General features: G+C 49.5%; 1 protein-coding gene across 14 annotated transcripts in view; it reads left to right on the top strand.

Moving 5' to 3' along the window:
• The window catches only part of syne1 (spectrin repeat containing nuclear envelope protein 1), a 440240-nt gene that overhangs the window by 374831 nt on the left and 52825 nt on the right, over positions 1–12584 (top strand). For 13 of the 14 annotated variants that reach the window (XM_033026154.1, XM_033026164.1, XM_033026166.1 and 10 more), the window contains one exon: positions 11704–11866. In XM_033026154.1, the coding sequence (XP_032882045.1) occupies positions 11704–11866 (163 nt within the window). Of the gene's footprint in view, positions 1–1204; positions 1415–11703; positions 11867–12584 lie in introns of those variants that run through there. The other variant, XM_033026165.1, reaches the window with a different exon arrangement.

Genomic DNA, 12584 nt, shown 5'->3' with positions numbered 1-12584 from the left:
ACTCTTCTTCTTCAGAAGGTCTGAGGATAGGTCCCAACCCGAAACGTCACCCATCCATTTTCTCCAAAGATGCTGCCTGACCCACTGAGTTACTCCAGCATTTTATGTCTGTCTATCTTTAGTTCTTTCACTTTATTGCGAGCTGGGCAGGGAGATTCTCGGCTACTTGGATCCATCAGACAGACCTCTGACCCCCGCAGCAAAGAGGGCCTCAATGATTCTGAAGTTTAACTCTGGCTGAGATTGCATTTGGTCGTTGCGGGAATAGGAGGAGAGAGATCTTGGCCATCGTCCCAGTTCTTGGCAGAACACGCTGTGAGAAATTGCACAGTTGGATAAGATTAGAGAGAGAGAGAGACTGTCTGAAGGAGCCTGATTGTGAGTGTGAAATGCGCAATGGGAAAGGCCGTGTTCTGTAGCAGGCAGTTGTGATGCTGTGTTAGAGGGAAGTGTTGGGAGACCGGGAGAGTGGGGGCAGAGCATGGGAGGGGTGGAGTGAGTGTGTGGGAGGAATGGGGGGGTGGGGGGGGGGGGGGGGGGGAGAGAGTTGGGGCGAGGAAGAGAGGGGGGAGGAAGTGGGGAGAGGGGGAGGGAGAAAGTGAGGGAGGGAGTGAGAGGTGAGGGAGAGAATGAATGGGGAGAGCGGGGAGGGGGAAAAGGAGAGAATGAGGGGTGAGGGAGAGCGAATGGGGAGAGGAGGGACGTGGAGAGTGGATGGGGCGGGCGAGAGGGGGGGTGGGCAGGGAGAAAATTAGGGGTGGGGTGGGGAAAGAATGGGGTGGAGAGTCTGGAGGGAATTGAGAGAGGGGAGGGGGAGGAAGGAGAATGAGAGAGAGAGAGAGGGAGGGACAGCTGCATGCTTACTGCTTGTGATTTTTTTTCCTTGCTGGCCTCCACATATCCCAGTGGAGCGACGTCATAGCTCAGGAATAGTTGAGTGCGTTTTCCTGCCGGTGGTTCAGCCGGAGTCTCGGTGCTCCCTGCCTTGCAGACGTTGTGTAGACAAGCCCCCTCATGCCAAGGGGAGGTCGCTGCTGGAGCCCTGTGCCTGGGGGGGGGGGGGGGACCGAGGTAGCGGCTGGCTCCCTGCTCTGCAGGGTCGATCCTTGCTGTCTGTCACCGGCCCAGGAATGCCCAGGATCTTAGCCACACATGCCGATGAGCGTAAGTCCTTATTTATAAACCTGACCCGTTGCTATTCGGCCCTGCCAGTTGTCGGGACAGCTGAGACGACACCTGCCGGGAGGGAGTGTTTAGCTGGGCCGGCGTGCACAGCCTCGGAGTTAGTTCCTCAGCCCCTCTCTCTGCAGGAGGCTACCTCGCTCCTCAGCGCCGCAGCTTCCCCGCTACAAGCAATGGCTGATTGTTGGGACGCAGACTCCAAGCTCCCCGAGTGTCACTGTGACATTACCAGGCAGGTCTTTGCTCATTCTCTTTCAGATGCCGTCTGCTGTTGCATGCAGATCCATTGCATGCATTGCATGGCTAACTCTGTACCTGGCCCTTCTCCACTGACTCTCAGTTTGAAGAAGGGTCTCGACCTGAAACGCCACCTATTCCTTTTCCCCAGAGGTGCAGTCTGACCCGCTGATTTACTCCAGTTTTTTTAGTCTATCCTCGGAGCTGTTGCACTCTCCAGCTTGTTGCCTTCTCTACATTGTTGCTGCTCTCTGTTTCTCATGCTTTCTGTTTCCTCATATTTCGCATGGGAAACTTACAACCCAGCGGTATGATAACTGATCTCTCTAACTTCAAGTAACCCTTGCTTTCCCTCTCTCTCCAACCCTCCCCCACCCTGGTTCTCCGACTAGTTTCACTGTCCTTGATTAGTTTTACTGATTGTATGCCTCGTTGTCACCTTCCCCTCAGCTAACAATGAACCATTCTACAGTGTCAGAGTGCCAGAGACACAGTGCCAGAGACCCGGGTTCGATTCTGATTCTGGGTGCTGTCTGTACGGAGTTTGTACGCTCTCCCTGTGACCTGCGTGGGTTTTCTCTGGGGAGGCTCCAGTTGCCTCCCACACTCCAAAGATGGGCAGATTTGGAGATTAATTGGCTTCGGTAAAACTGTAAATTGTCCCAATTGTGCAGGAAAGCGCTAGTGTACGGGATGATCGCAGGTTGCCACGGGCCAGAAAAACCCAGACAAAGTGGTGGAGAAACTCGGTGGGCCGGGCAGCATCTTTGGAGAAGGTGAAGTTTCGGGTAGGGACCCTTCTCGAGAGCAGGAAAGCTGCAGGAATAACAGAGGGGGGGGGGGGGGGTGGGGGCACAGTGAGAGAGGGTCTTGCAGAACTGCTGTGGGAGAGAGGAGGGGAATGTCTACAAAGTGTGCATGCCCTGTGGAGATTTTGCAATGGAGCAGTAAAATGTAGAAACTAGGAACTGCAGATGCTGGTTTGTAAAAAACCCCCCACTAAATGCAGGAGTAATTTGGCGGCTTCTCTGGGGTACATGGATAGGTGACGTGCGAGGTCAGACTGATCGTGGTTTGGGGGGGGGGGGGGGGGGAGTAGATGAGGCTAGAGGAGGTGCATGTGATCCTCTCTCACACCTGGGAGGACTGCTGGGGTCCCTGTGTGGAGGTGAGGGAGAGGGGGTGTAGGGACAGGTGCTACATCTCCTGCAGGGCAGGGGAAAGTAAGAGATGGTTTGGGTGCGAAGATATGAGTGAACAAAGGAGTTGCAGAGAGAGCGGTCTCTGTGGAAGGCAGGAAAAGGGTGGGGGTGGGAAGGTGTGACTGGTGGTGGGGGTCACGCTGGAGGTGACAGAAATGTCGCAGGGTGACGAGTTGGATGCAAAGGCTGGTGGGGTGACAGGATAAATAGGGATCGTGTGGCTGCAAATGAGATTAATTTATCTTTGCCTTGCGTTTAGCACAGACATTATGGGCTGAAGGGCCTGTTGTTGTGCGTTACGGTTCCATGTTCTTTGAGTAGGAGAATACAATGTTCATACCATTGGGTTGCAAGCTAACCAAGCAGAATACGAGGTGTTGTTCCCCCAGTCTGGAAATGAGGGTGGTGAATCTGTGGAATTCATTGCCACAGATGCCGATGGAGGCCCAGTCGATGGATATTAGCACGGGTGTCTGGGGTTATCGGGTGATGGCAGGAGAATGGGGTCTAGAGGGAAAGATAGATCGGACTTTACAGGCTTTACCTAGCACTAATGTCTCTATACACTAAATGACTCAGTGGTAATCATGTCTTTCTGCTGACTAGTTAGCACGCAACAAAAGCTTTTCACTGTACCTCGGTACACGTGACAATAGACTACACTAACTAAGATCAGCCATGATTGAACGGCGGAGTAGACTTGATGGGCCGAATGGCCTAATTGTGCTCCTATCACATATTAACTTCTGAGCAAGCCACTTCATCCTTCCTTTCGTTCATGGTTGATCTTATTCATACGCCAATTTACTAACCTCATGTCCCTTCAATTCCGTTAGTATCTGAAAATCTCACTAAAATACCTCCCACACCTGTATCCACCTGTATCACTTGCCAGGCTTTGTCCTGCCCCCACCTCTTTTCCAGCTTTCTCCACCCCCCCACTATAAGTAAGCTGACCCCAAAACGCCTATCCATGTCTTCCAGAGATTCTGCCTGACCCACTGCTTTACTCGAGCACCTTGCATACTTTTTTTTTGGTAAATCAGCATCTGCAGTTCTTTGTGCCTCTACAACATATTGATTAAGTGGTGTGACTTTTTCACTTCTCACTTGTATGATGCAAGAATGATCCCAGGAATGAGTAGGTTAACATATGATGAGCGTTTGATGGCACTGGGCCTGTACTTGCTGGAGTTTAGATGAATGAGGGGGGGACCTCATTGAAATGTACAGAATAGTGAAAGGCTTGGATAGTGGATGTGGGGAGGATGTTTCCACTAGTGGGAGAGTCTGGGACTAAAGGTCATAGCCTCAGAATTAAAATATGTTGTTTTTGGAAGGGGATGAGGAAGAATTTCTTTAATCAAAGGGTGGTAAATATATGGAATTCTTTGCCTCAGAAGGCTGTGGAGGCCAAGTCAGTGGATATATTTAAGGCAACGATATATAGATTCTTGATTAGTACGGGTGTCAGAGGTTATGGGGAGAAGGCAGGAGAATGGGGTTAGGAGAGGGAGATAGATCAGCCATGATTGAATGGTGGAGTAGACGATGGGCCGAATGGTTAGATTTTACTCCTATCACTTATGATCTTATGATACAATGTTCCAGATGTTGCTTGAACGTGGGCATCTTCCAGCCCTCGCCTTTCAAGTTGGACCTTCCACTGTACCCCACAACTCAAAGCAGCGAGAGTATCTGGGAGGTAGACAAAAGTGATGGAGAAACTCAGCGGGTGCAGCAGCAGCATCTATGGAGCGAAGGAAATAGGCAACGTTTCAGGCCAAAACCCTTCTTCAGAGAGTATCTGGGACCCTGGTGAAAGACTGGATAGTTGCCAGTTGGGGCGGCGCAGTGGTAGAGTTACTGCCTTACAGCACTAGAGACGCAGGTTCGATCCTGACTCCAGGTGCTGTCTGTACGGAGTTTGTTCATTGTTCCGGTGACCATGTGGGTCCTCTCCGGGTGCTCTGCTTTCCTCCCACACTCCTAATTCGTACAGGTTTGTTGGTTAATTGTCTTTTGTAACTTGTCCCTGGTGTGCAGGATAGTACTAGTGTACGGGGTGTTCGATGGTCTCAGTTTCTGCACTGCATCTCTAAAGTCTCAAGCACATCTCCTTATCAACTTAATTTGATGAATGAGTGATGAAACGGCTGAGGATTAGAGTGGGTGAACTCAGTGCCAATTGAGATGAGGGAAAAGTTAATGAGAAGTTACTGAGAGATCAGTAGAGATTGGTGGGGGAGGGTGGGTAGATAGAAAATTAAAACCTCCAACCAGAAACAACAAGTATTTCAACGTTTAATTATTTCTGCGATGGAGTTGATTGGCAGGTACATAAATCATGACCTTGTTAATTGGAGTTGATGGACAAGTATATAAAGCATAAACTTGTTCAACCGTTCATTGCCTGATTAACTTGCTGTGGGGTTTCCAACAGTCAATTAATGCATAAATGCTGTAAATTCATGAACCTTGTGGAAGGTTAAGGGCAAGCTGTTGTTGTGCGAAGCTTGCTTGAAAGGGTGGCGCACACCAGCTCTGCCTTGAGGAGATTGCTATTCACACAACACATTTTCCTTGCTGCAAGTTATGTGCATCTTGCACGCTACCGCTTTGATACGTGCGTGCATCATTCACGCACTTCGTGACGATATTTTTGAGAGTGACCATTAGAGTCATACATAGTGTGGTACAGCTTGAACTAAAGGCCCTTCTGCCCAACTAGCCCATGCCGAACTTTTGAGTCAGAATCTTTTTTTGTTCGCTATAAAGGTGGATTTCGACAAATGCAAAATGTTGCTGAAGTTTGTTTGGACCCATTTAAGTTGCTGGTTATTGGCATTGACAATCATTGACGCAGAGACAATAACCTGACTGCTCAACCTGGCTGGAGATCTAACTATTCCTTTGGTTTATGTTTCATTCGCAAGAAGAAGAAGAAGCAGAAGGCATTGACAATAGACAATAGGTGCAGGAGTAGGCCATTCAGGCCTTCGAGTCAGCACCGCCATTCAATGTGATCATGGCTGATCATCCCCAATCAGTACCCCGTTACTGCCTTCTCCCCATATCCCCTGACTCCGCAATCATTAAGAGCCCTATCTAGCTCTCTCTTTAAAGTATCCAGAGAACCGGCCTCCACCGCCCTCTGAGGCAGAGAATTCCACAAACTCACAACTCTCTGTGTGAAAAAGTGTTTCCTCGTCTCCATTATAAATGGATTACCCCTTATTCTTAAACTGTGGCCCCTGGTTCTGGACTCCCCCAACATTGGGAACATTTTTCCTGCCTCTAGCGTGTCCAAACCCTTAATAATCTTATATGTTTATTGAGCACATTAATAAACGACAGATGATTAAAACAAAATCAGACACTGGTACGGGTGATTAGTACGGGTGTCAGTCATGGGGAGAAGGCAGGAGAATGGGGTTGAGAGGAAAAGATAGGTCAGCCATGATTGAATGGCGGAGTAGACGACGGGCCAAATGGCTTAATACTGCTCCTATACCATATGAACTAGGCGACAAGCAAGCAAGGGCTCTACAAATCTCACCGAAGTCACCACGGTTTCATCTGGCAATCTAGTTGCAAATCTAAACTCTTGTCTCCAACTCCTGCCTCTCCGTCCCATCCTGCTGGCCTCTGTTTAATTGAACATTTTTCCCAGTCTGTTGGTTACTATCATTGTTCACAACATCTCCTTCATTTATGCTATCTACCAGCTCACTCTTTCTTCCAATTTCCCTCGTGGTTTCTATCTTTATTCTGATCGCCTGGCAGGTTTGAATACAATAACTAAGACCCTAAGAATCCAAGAGTAGACGAGGCAGTAGGAAGAAAGATGCTAGGTTTTATTTAGACTAGGTCCTGGCTCAGCCCAAGTCACACCAACCAACTTAGAAATGAACGAAATTTGCATTTCTACGGTGACTTTTGCATCTTCACAAATATTGCAGCCACAGAGATATTTAGATATGTAGTAGATAAACACAAAGTGCCAGAGTAACTCAGCCGGTCAGGCAGCATCTATGGAGAAAAGGGGTAGGTAACATTTTGGGATGGAGCCCTCCTTCCGACTATCCTTTTCCTCCAAAGATGCTGCCTGACCCTATGAGTTACTCCAGCACTTTGTTTTTCTTGGACCTAAACAAACATCTGCAGTTCCTTCCTATTACATTTAGACATGTAGTGCTGTCTTCATAGAAATGTAGACAAGATATCATAAGCAGGCTGTATTAGTGATGGTGATTGAAGAATCGTGTTAGCCCGGCCGCCTTGCTGTTTGAAATAGTGTCTTGTTATTTTTTTACATTTGCTCAACAACACCTCGGTTCAACATCTCGTTCACAAGACAACACCTCCTACGCAGAAGTGTCAGCTAGAGTTTGTGCTCACGGCTCTGGAGTTAGACTCGAACCTTTAGCCTTCTCGCTTGGCAAGCAGTGAAATGTGCAAATAAAATAAGGCCAATTAACCTACAAACTCGCATGTCTTTGCCATGTGGGATGAAACCGGAGTACCTGGAGGAAAGCCATATGAGCACAAGGAGAACAGGCAAACTCCACACAGACAGCACTCGAGGGCAGGATCGAACCTGGGTCTCTGGTGCTGTGTGGCAGCAGCTTTGCCATTGTGCCACCTTCCTCTCCTTCCCTCTGCCCTCCCTGCCTTATTTCCTTCCCCCCTTCCTCTCTCCTTTATTTCCTTTCCTCCCTCCTCCATATAGCCTCTCCTTTCCCTCCTTAGAAGGTCTGAACAGCACTGCTTGTTCAAGTCTTAAGGGTCTGTCCCACTTGGGCGTCATTTGCGCATTACGCAGGTGGTATGCGAAGATTTTGTGAACCCCAAAAGCCTGGTGCGCGACCGTGCATCACTGCCAATGTCACCATGCGTGCGTAATGCACGCCATGCGCGCGTAATACACACCATGTGCGCGTCACGTGCGTGTCACGACGCAAGCATCGTGACACGCCCTTTACACTCTACACACCTATGTTAAGGCACGAGCAATTTCACACTGCTGAGAGCGTTTGAATAATTTTTATATCCTTCATAATAATGTTTGGACTTTCCTGGGAAAGGTGAAGTGTTTGTGCTATCGGCCATGATTGAGTGGCGTAGTAGACTTGATGGACCGAATGGCCTCATTCTGTTTATAGAACATGAACTTATGAACCTGCACTCATCCACTCAATGTAAGCGGCCATGCTTTGTGCCGATAATTTTTGACTTCATTTGCCATGTCTCTTCCGGCTCCACCTTGAATGTCGATTAAAATAAATCTGCATTGTATGCAAAAATAAAGAAATTCCGCAACCTTGCGAAACCAGTTTCAGACAAAGTGTGAAGTATGAGCTGGTGATTGGACAGGGAGGCCTCAGCACTTCCAGCGGCTTGCGTTATCTGACTCCTTCCGTCCAACAAGGATGAAACCGAACCCTTAGAGTTAGGTGGCCATTTGAGCTCACTGTCACAGCTTAGTTCTGATCTTGTCCTTAGCTGAACTTGGGCCCTGTTTAACGAGACCCAAAACGGTCTTTCATGTTGGCAGTCGTTCTCAACAGGAGTATTTGGCAATGCACCATAACCCAGTGGCCTTATTTCCCTGTGTCGTGCAAAGCGATGCTTGGTGATGTGATTCAGTGTGTTTACAAACCCGTGCTGCAGCCGTAGGAATTTCATTGTTCTGAGCCGTGACAATTGCTATGGCAATAAAACGTGCGCTTTTCATGTGTGGGGCAGCACGGTAACTCAGCGGTAGAGTTGCTGCCTTACAGCGCCAGGGTTCGATCCTGACTACGGGTGCTGTCTGTACGGAGCTTGTATGTTCGCCCACGTGACCGCCTGGGTTTTCTCCGGGTGCTCCGGTTTCCTCCCACACTCCAGAGACATACAGGTATGTAGGTTCATTGGCTTGGTTTAATTGTAAATTATCCCTAGTGTGTAGGATAGAGTTAGTGTATGGGAATCGCTGGCCGGCGTGGGCCGAAGGGTCTGTTTCCTCGCTGCTTCTCTGAACTAAGCTAAATTTAAATGAAAAAACTCTTGACTCTCTTGACTTTTGATTGGATTTCCAATTTGGATTTCCAGCACCGCATTGTTTAATTCTCTTGTGCTAATTGGAGAATTATCTTCTCAACCCCCTATCCTCGGAGTGGCGGCGCGGCTCTGGCTGCAGCGGCTCACCGGCAGTCCCGTTTGTTTGTGTTTTTTGTGTTGTTTATTTTGTTTTGGTTAGTCTAGTTTTTGGTTTTTAGTTTGTGTTTTGGGGGGGGGGGGGGGGGTTGGAACGGGGTTTGCAGTCTCTCCCTGCGGGGGAATGCGACTTTTTTGTCGTATTCCCCTTCTCTGCCTCCGTCTGCGCTGAGGCCTAATGGAGCTGGCGACCTCGAGGCTCAGGAGGCAGAGCCCGTCAGGACTTGCCCTGAGCTCGCTCCCGTGAGGGCTGTCCGGCTCAGGGCTGGAACAGTGCTCCCGTGAGAGGTTGTGAGGGCGGCCAGCCCGAGGGTGGAACGAGGCTCCCGTCGGAGCGGCCGAGCTCGGGGAGGTGCGGCGCTCGCAGCCCGAGGGAGGTTCGGCGCCCATGTCGGGGTGGCCCGGCCCGAGGGAGAAGCAACGCCCAATTCGGGGTGGCCCGGCCAGAGGGAGAAGCGACGCCCAAGTCGGGGCGGCCCGGCCCGGGGAAGAAGCGACGCCCATGTCGGGGCGGCCCGGCCCGGGGGAGGTTCGGCGCCCATGTCGGGGACGGCCCAGCCCGAGGCTGAAGACGGTACGGTACTCACGTGAGGGTGGCTGGGACGGTGTTCTGGCGGTGGTGGCCTGAGTCCGGGGTTCGGCCACGGGCCAGCGGCTGCGTCTGCAGGACTGGTGGGCGGCAGCTTCGACCACACCGGGCCGCGGTGTTTGAGCCGCGGGACTGATTTATAACATCGCCCGGGGGGTATCGCCTCAGCGCAGAGGGAGAAGAGGAGGGAAGAGACTGCAGACCAAAGACTTTTGCCTCCATCACAGTGAGGAGATGCTGGGTGGACTCACTGTGGTGGATGTTAATATGTGTTTATTGTTGTTTTTATTGTATTATATGTATGACTGCTGCAATTTCGTTCAGACTTCGGTCTGAATGACAATAAAGGCTATCTATCTATCTTAAAGTGGAGTCTCACCTACCCAGTGCACCACATATTTCTGTGGCGTGCTGCTCTCCTTTCTCAGATATGTTTACACTCTGGGTGAGAGGAAACTCTGACGTTAATTGCTAAGCAGTTGAAAAGTACCATAGAATGCGCTGGAGGACCTCAGCTGGTCAGGCAGCATCTGGGGAGGGAAAGGATATTTCTAGTGTACGGGGATCATTGGTCGGCGCAGACGCGGTGGGCCGAAGGGCCTGTTTCCCCGCTGTCTCTTTGAAATCTAAAGTAAAGGAAGGGCAGGCCGCGTTCCGTCAGACCCTGCAGAAGGACCCTGACCCGAAACATCGCCAGTCCATTACCCTCCACAGATGCTGCCTGACCCGCCCAGCACTTTGTGTTTTGCTCAATTCCTCCAAGTACAGTCTCTTGTGTTTCCAGTGAAAGCGCTCTGGTTACATCGAAAACTGCCGGCTGCACTGTGACTGCCAGGCACATTGGCAAGTGGGAGAGATGTCATTCAATCTCCTCGAGCTGCTCTGTCATTCAAGCAGCCCATTGCTAGAATGGTGACCATCAACATCTATTTATACCACAGCCCATTGCTTTTATTTGCACTCAGAAAGATGCCTGTACACACCATTGATAAACATACACGTCACGTGGCTGGAAAACAAAATAATGATTTTTGGTTTGAGATACAGCATGGAAACAGGCCCTTCGGCCCACTGAGTCCACACTGACCAACGCTCACCTATACACTAGTTCTATCCTGGACACGAGGGCCAACTAACCTACAGACCTGCACGTCCTTGGGAGTGTGGGGGGGATACACGGAGCATCATGAGGAAACGCACGTGGTCACAGGGAGAATGTGCAAACTCCACACAGACAGCACTCATGGTCAGGACTGAACCTGGGTCTCTGGCGCTGTTGTAATATAGCTGCCAGTGTGCCACCCTAACCTCTTAGAGGTGCCGGACCAAAAATTAATTGCTGTAGCCCTTGGTACACCCATCTACCTAAACCCTATCAATCTGCTAGATGTTAACTCCATCTTCCCAGTTCAGTGGGAGAAAGATTTTTAGATTTTGAGTCAGAGCATCATACAGTGTGGAAACAAACCATTCTGCCCAATTTGCCCACACCAGCCAACATGCCCCAACTACACTAGTCCCAGCTGCCTGATATTGCCCCCTGTCCTTCTAAGCCTATCCTACGCATGTATCTGTTCAAATGTTTTTTAAGCATTGCGATAGTGCCTGCCACAACTATCTCCTCCGGCTGTTACTTACATACACCCACCACCCTTTGTGTAAAATAAAAAGTTCCCCCTCATGTTCCTATTAAATCTTTCCCCCTTCACCTTAAACCTATGATCTGTTATTCATTACTCCCCTGAAAGAGCCCAAGTTCAAGATTGTACCTCTGAACGTTGAGGAATCATTTCTCAATCTTGCCTGTTGAATCTTTAATTAATTCTAACCACCTGAATCAGATCATCCCAAATTGTTTCAGCCTTAAATTCCAAGAAACACAAGTTGACTGCAGGCCAATAATTCACCTACTTTAGAGTAGGCACGCTACATCCACGATCACGTCATCCTTAGTTAGTTTGGAGATACAGCGTGGAAACGGGCCCTTTGTTTCACTGAGTCCGCGCTGACCAACAATCACCCTTGCAATAGTTCTATCCTAGACACTAGCGACAATTTACAGAAGCCAATTAACCTATAAACCTGCACGTCTTAGGGATGCAGGATGAAACGGCGCACCCGAAGGAAACCGATGCGGTCACGGGGAGAATGTGCAAACTCCGTACAGACAGCAGCCGAGGCCAGGATCGAACCTGGGTCTCTGGCACTGTGAGGCAGCTGCTGTGTGAAGCCGCTGAGGGTTGAACCCAGTTTGATTGGGATGAACATTCACCCCGCTGTTTTCCGTTTCAGAGTGAAGAAGCTGAAGGAAACGCTGGTTGCCGTGCAACAGCTGGATAAGAACATGAGCAGCTTGCGGTCGTGGCTTGCCCAGATCGAAACTGAGCTGTCGAGGCCAATAGTCTACGAGTCTTGTGATTCTCATGAAATACAACAGAAGCTCACAGAGCAACAGGTAAATGGACAGCACACGTGGTCAGGATCGAACCCGGGTCTCTGGCGCTGTAAGGCAGCAACTCTACTGCTGTGACACAGTGCCGCCCCTTGTGTTTCAGTGAGATCCCCTCTCATTTTGCTAAATTCAAAAGAATAGATATCCAAAAACAATCAGATGCAGTAGGAATTCATTTTGAAGGAAGGTCTGGACACGAAACGTTACCTATCCATTCCATCCACTGATGCTGACTGACTCGTGGAGTTCCCCCAGCACATTGCACTTTGCATAAGATTCCTGGTGTAGTTCCCTGTGACTCTCAAATCAGAACATGCTGGAAACACTCAGCAGGTCAGACGGCATCTGTGGGAAGGGAAACAGGTTATATTTCAGGTCAAGATTTTTTTTATCAGGCGTTGAGGGCTTGAGTTATAAGGAGAGGGTGGATAAGCTGGGACCTGTCTTCCTGGGGTGTAGAATGGTGAGAACTGACCTTATAGAGGTATACAAACTCCTAAGTGGTGTAGATAAGGTGAATAATCACTGTGTTATTCTCAGGGTAGAGGAATCCGGAATTTGAGGGCTTAGATTTGTGGGACCGGAAAGGTTTAAGAGACCCGAGGGGATTTCTTTTCACATACAGAGAACGAGCTGCCAGAGGACTCTGTAGAAGTGGGTACAAAGACATCATTTTAAAATACATTTAAACAGATAGTCAAGAATGTTTTATTGATTATTG

The sequence above is a fragment of the Amblyraja radiata genome, chromosome 8 (assembly GCF_010909765.2).
Source record: "Amblyraja radiata isolate CabotCenter1 chromosome 8, sAmbRad1.1.pri, whole genome shotgun sequence".
In the NCBI taxonomy this organism is placed as follows: domain Eukaryota; kingdom Metazoa; phylum Chordata; class Chondrichthyes; order Rajiformes; family Rajidae; genus Amblyraja; species Amblyraja radiata.
Note: the sequence above shows the minus strand (reverse complement) of the source record. Positions and strands in the feature narration are given on the sequence as shown.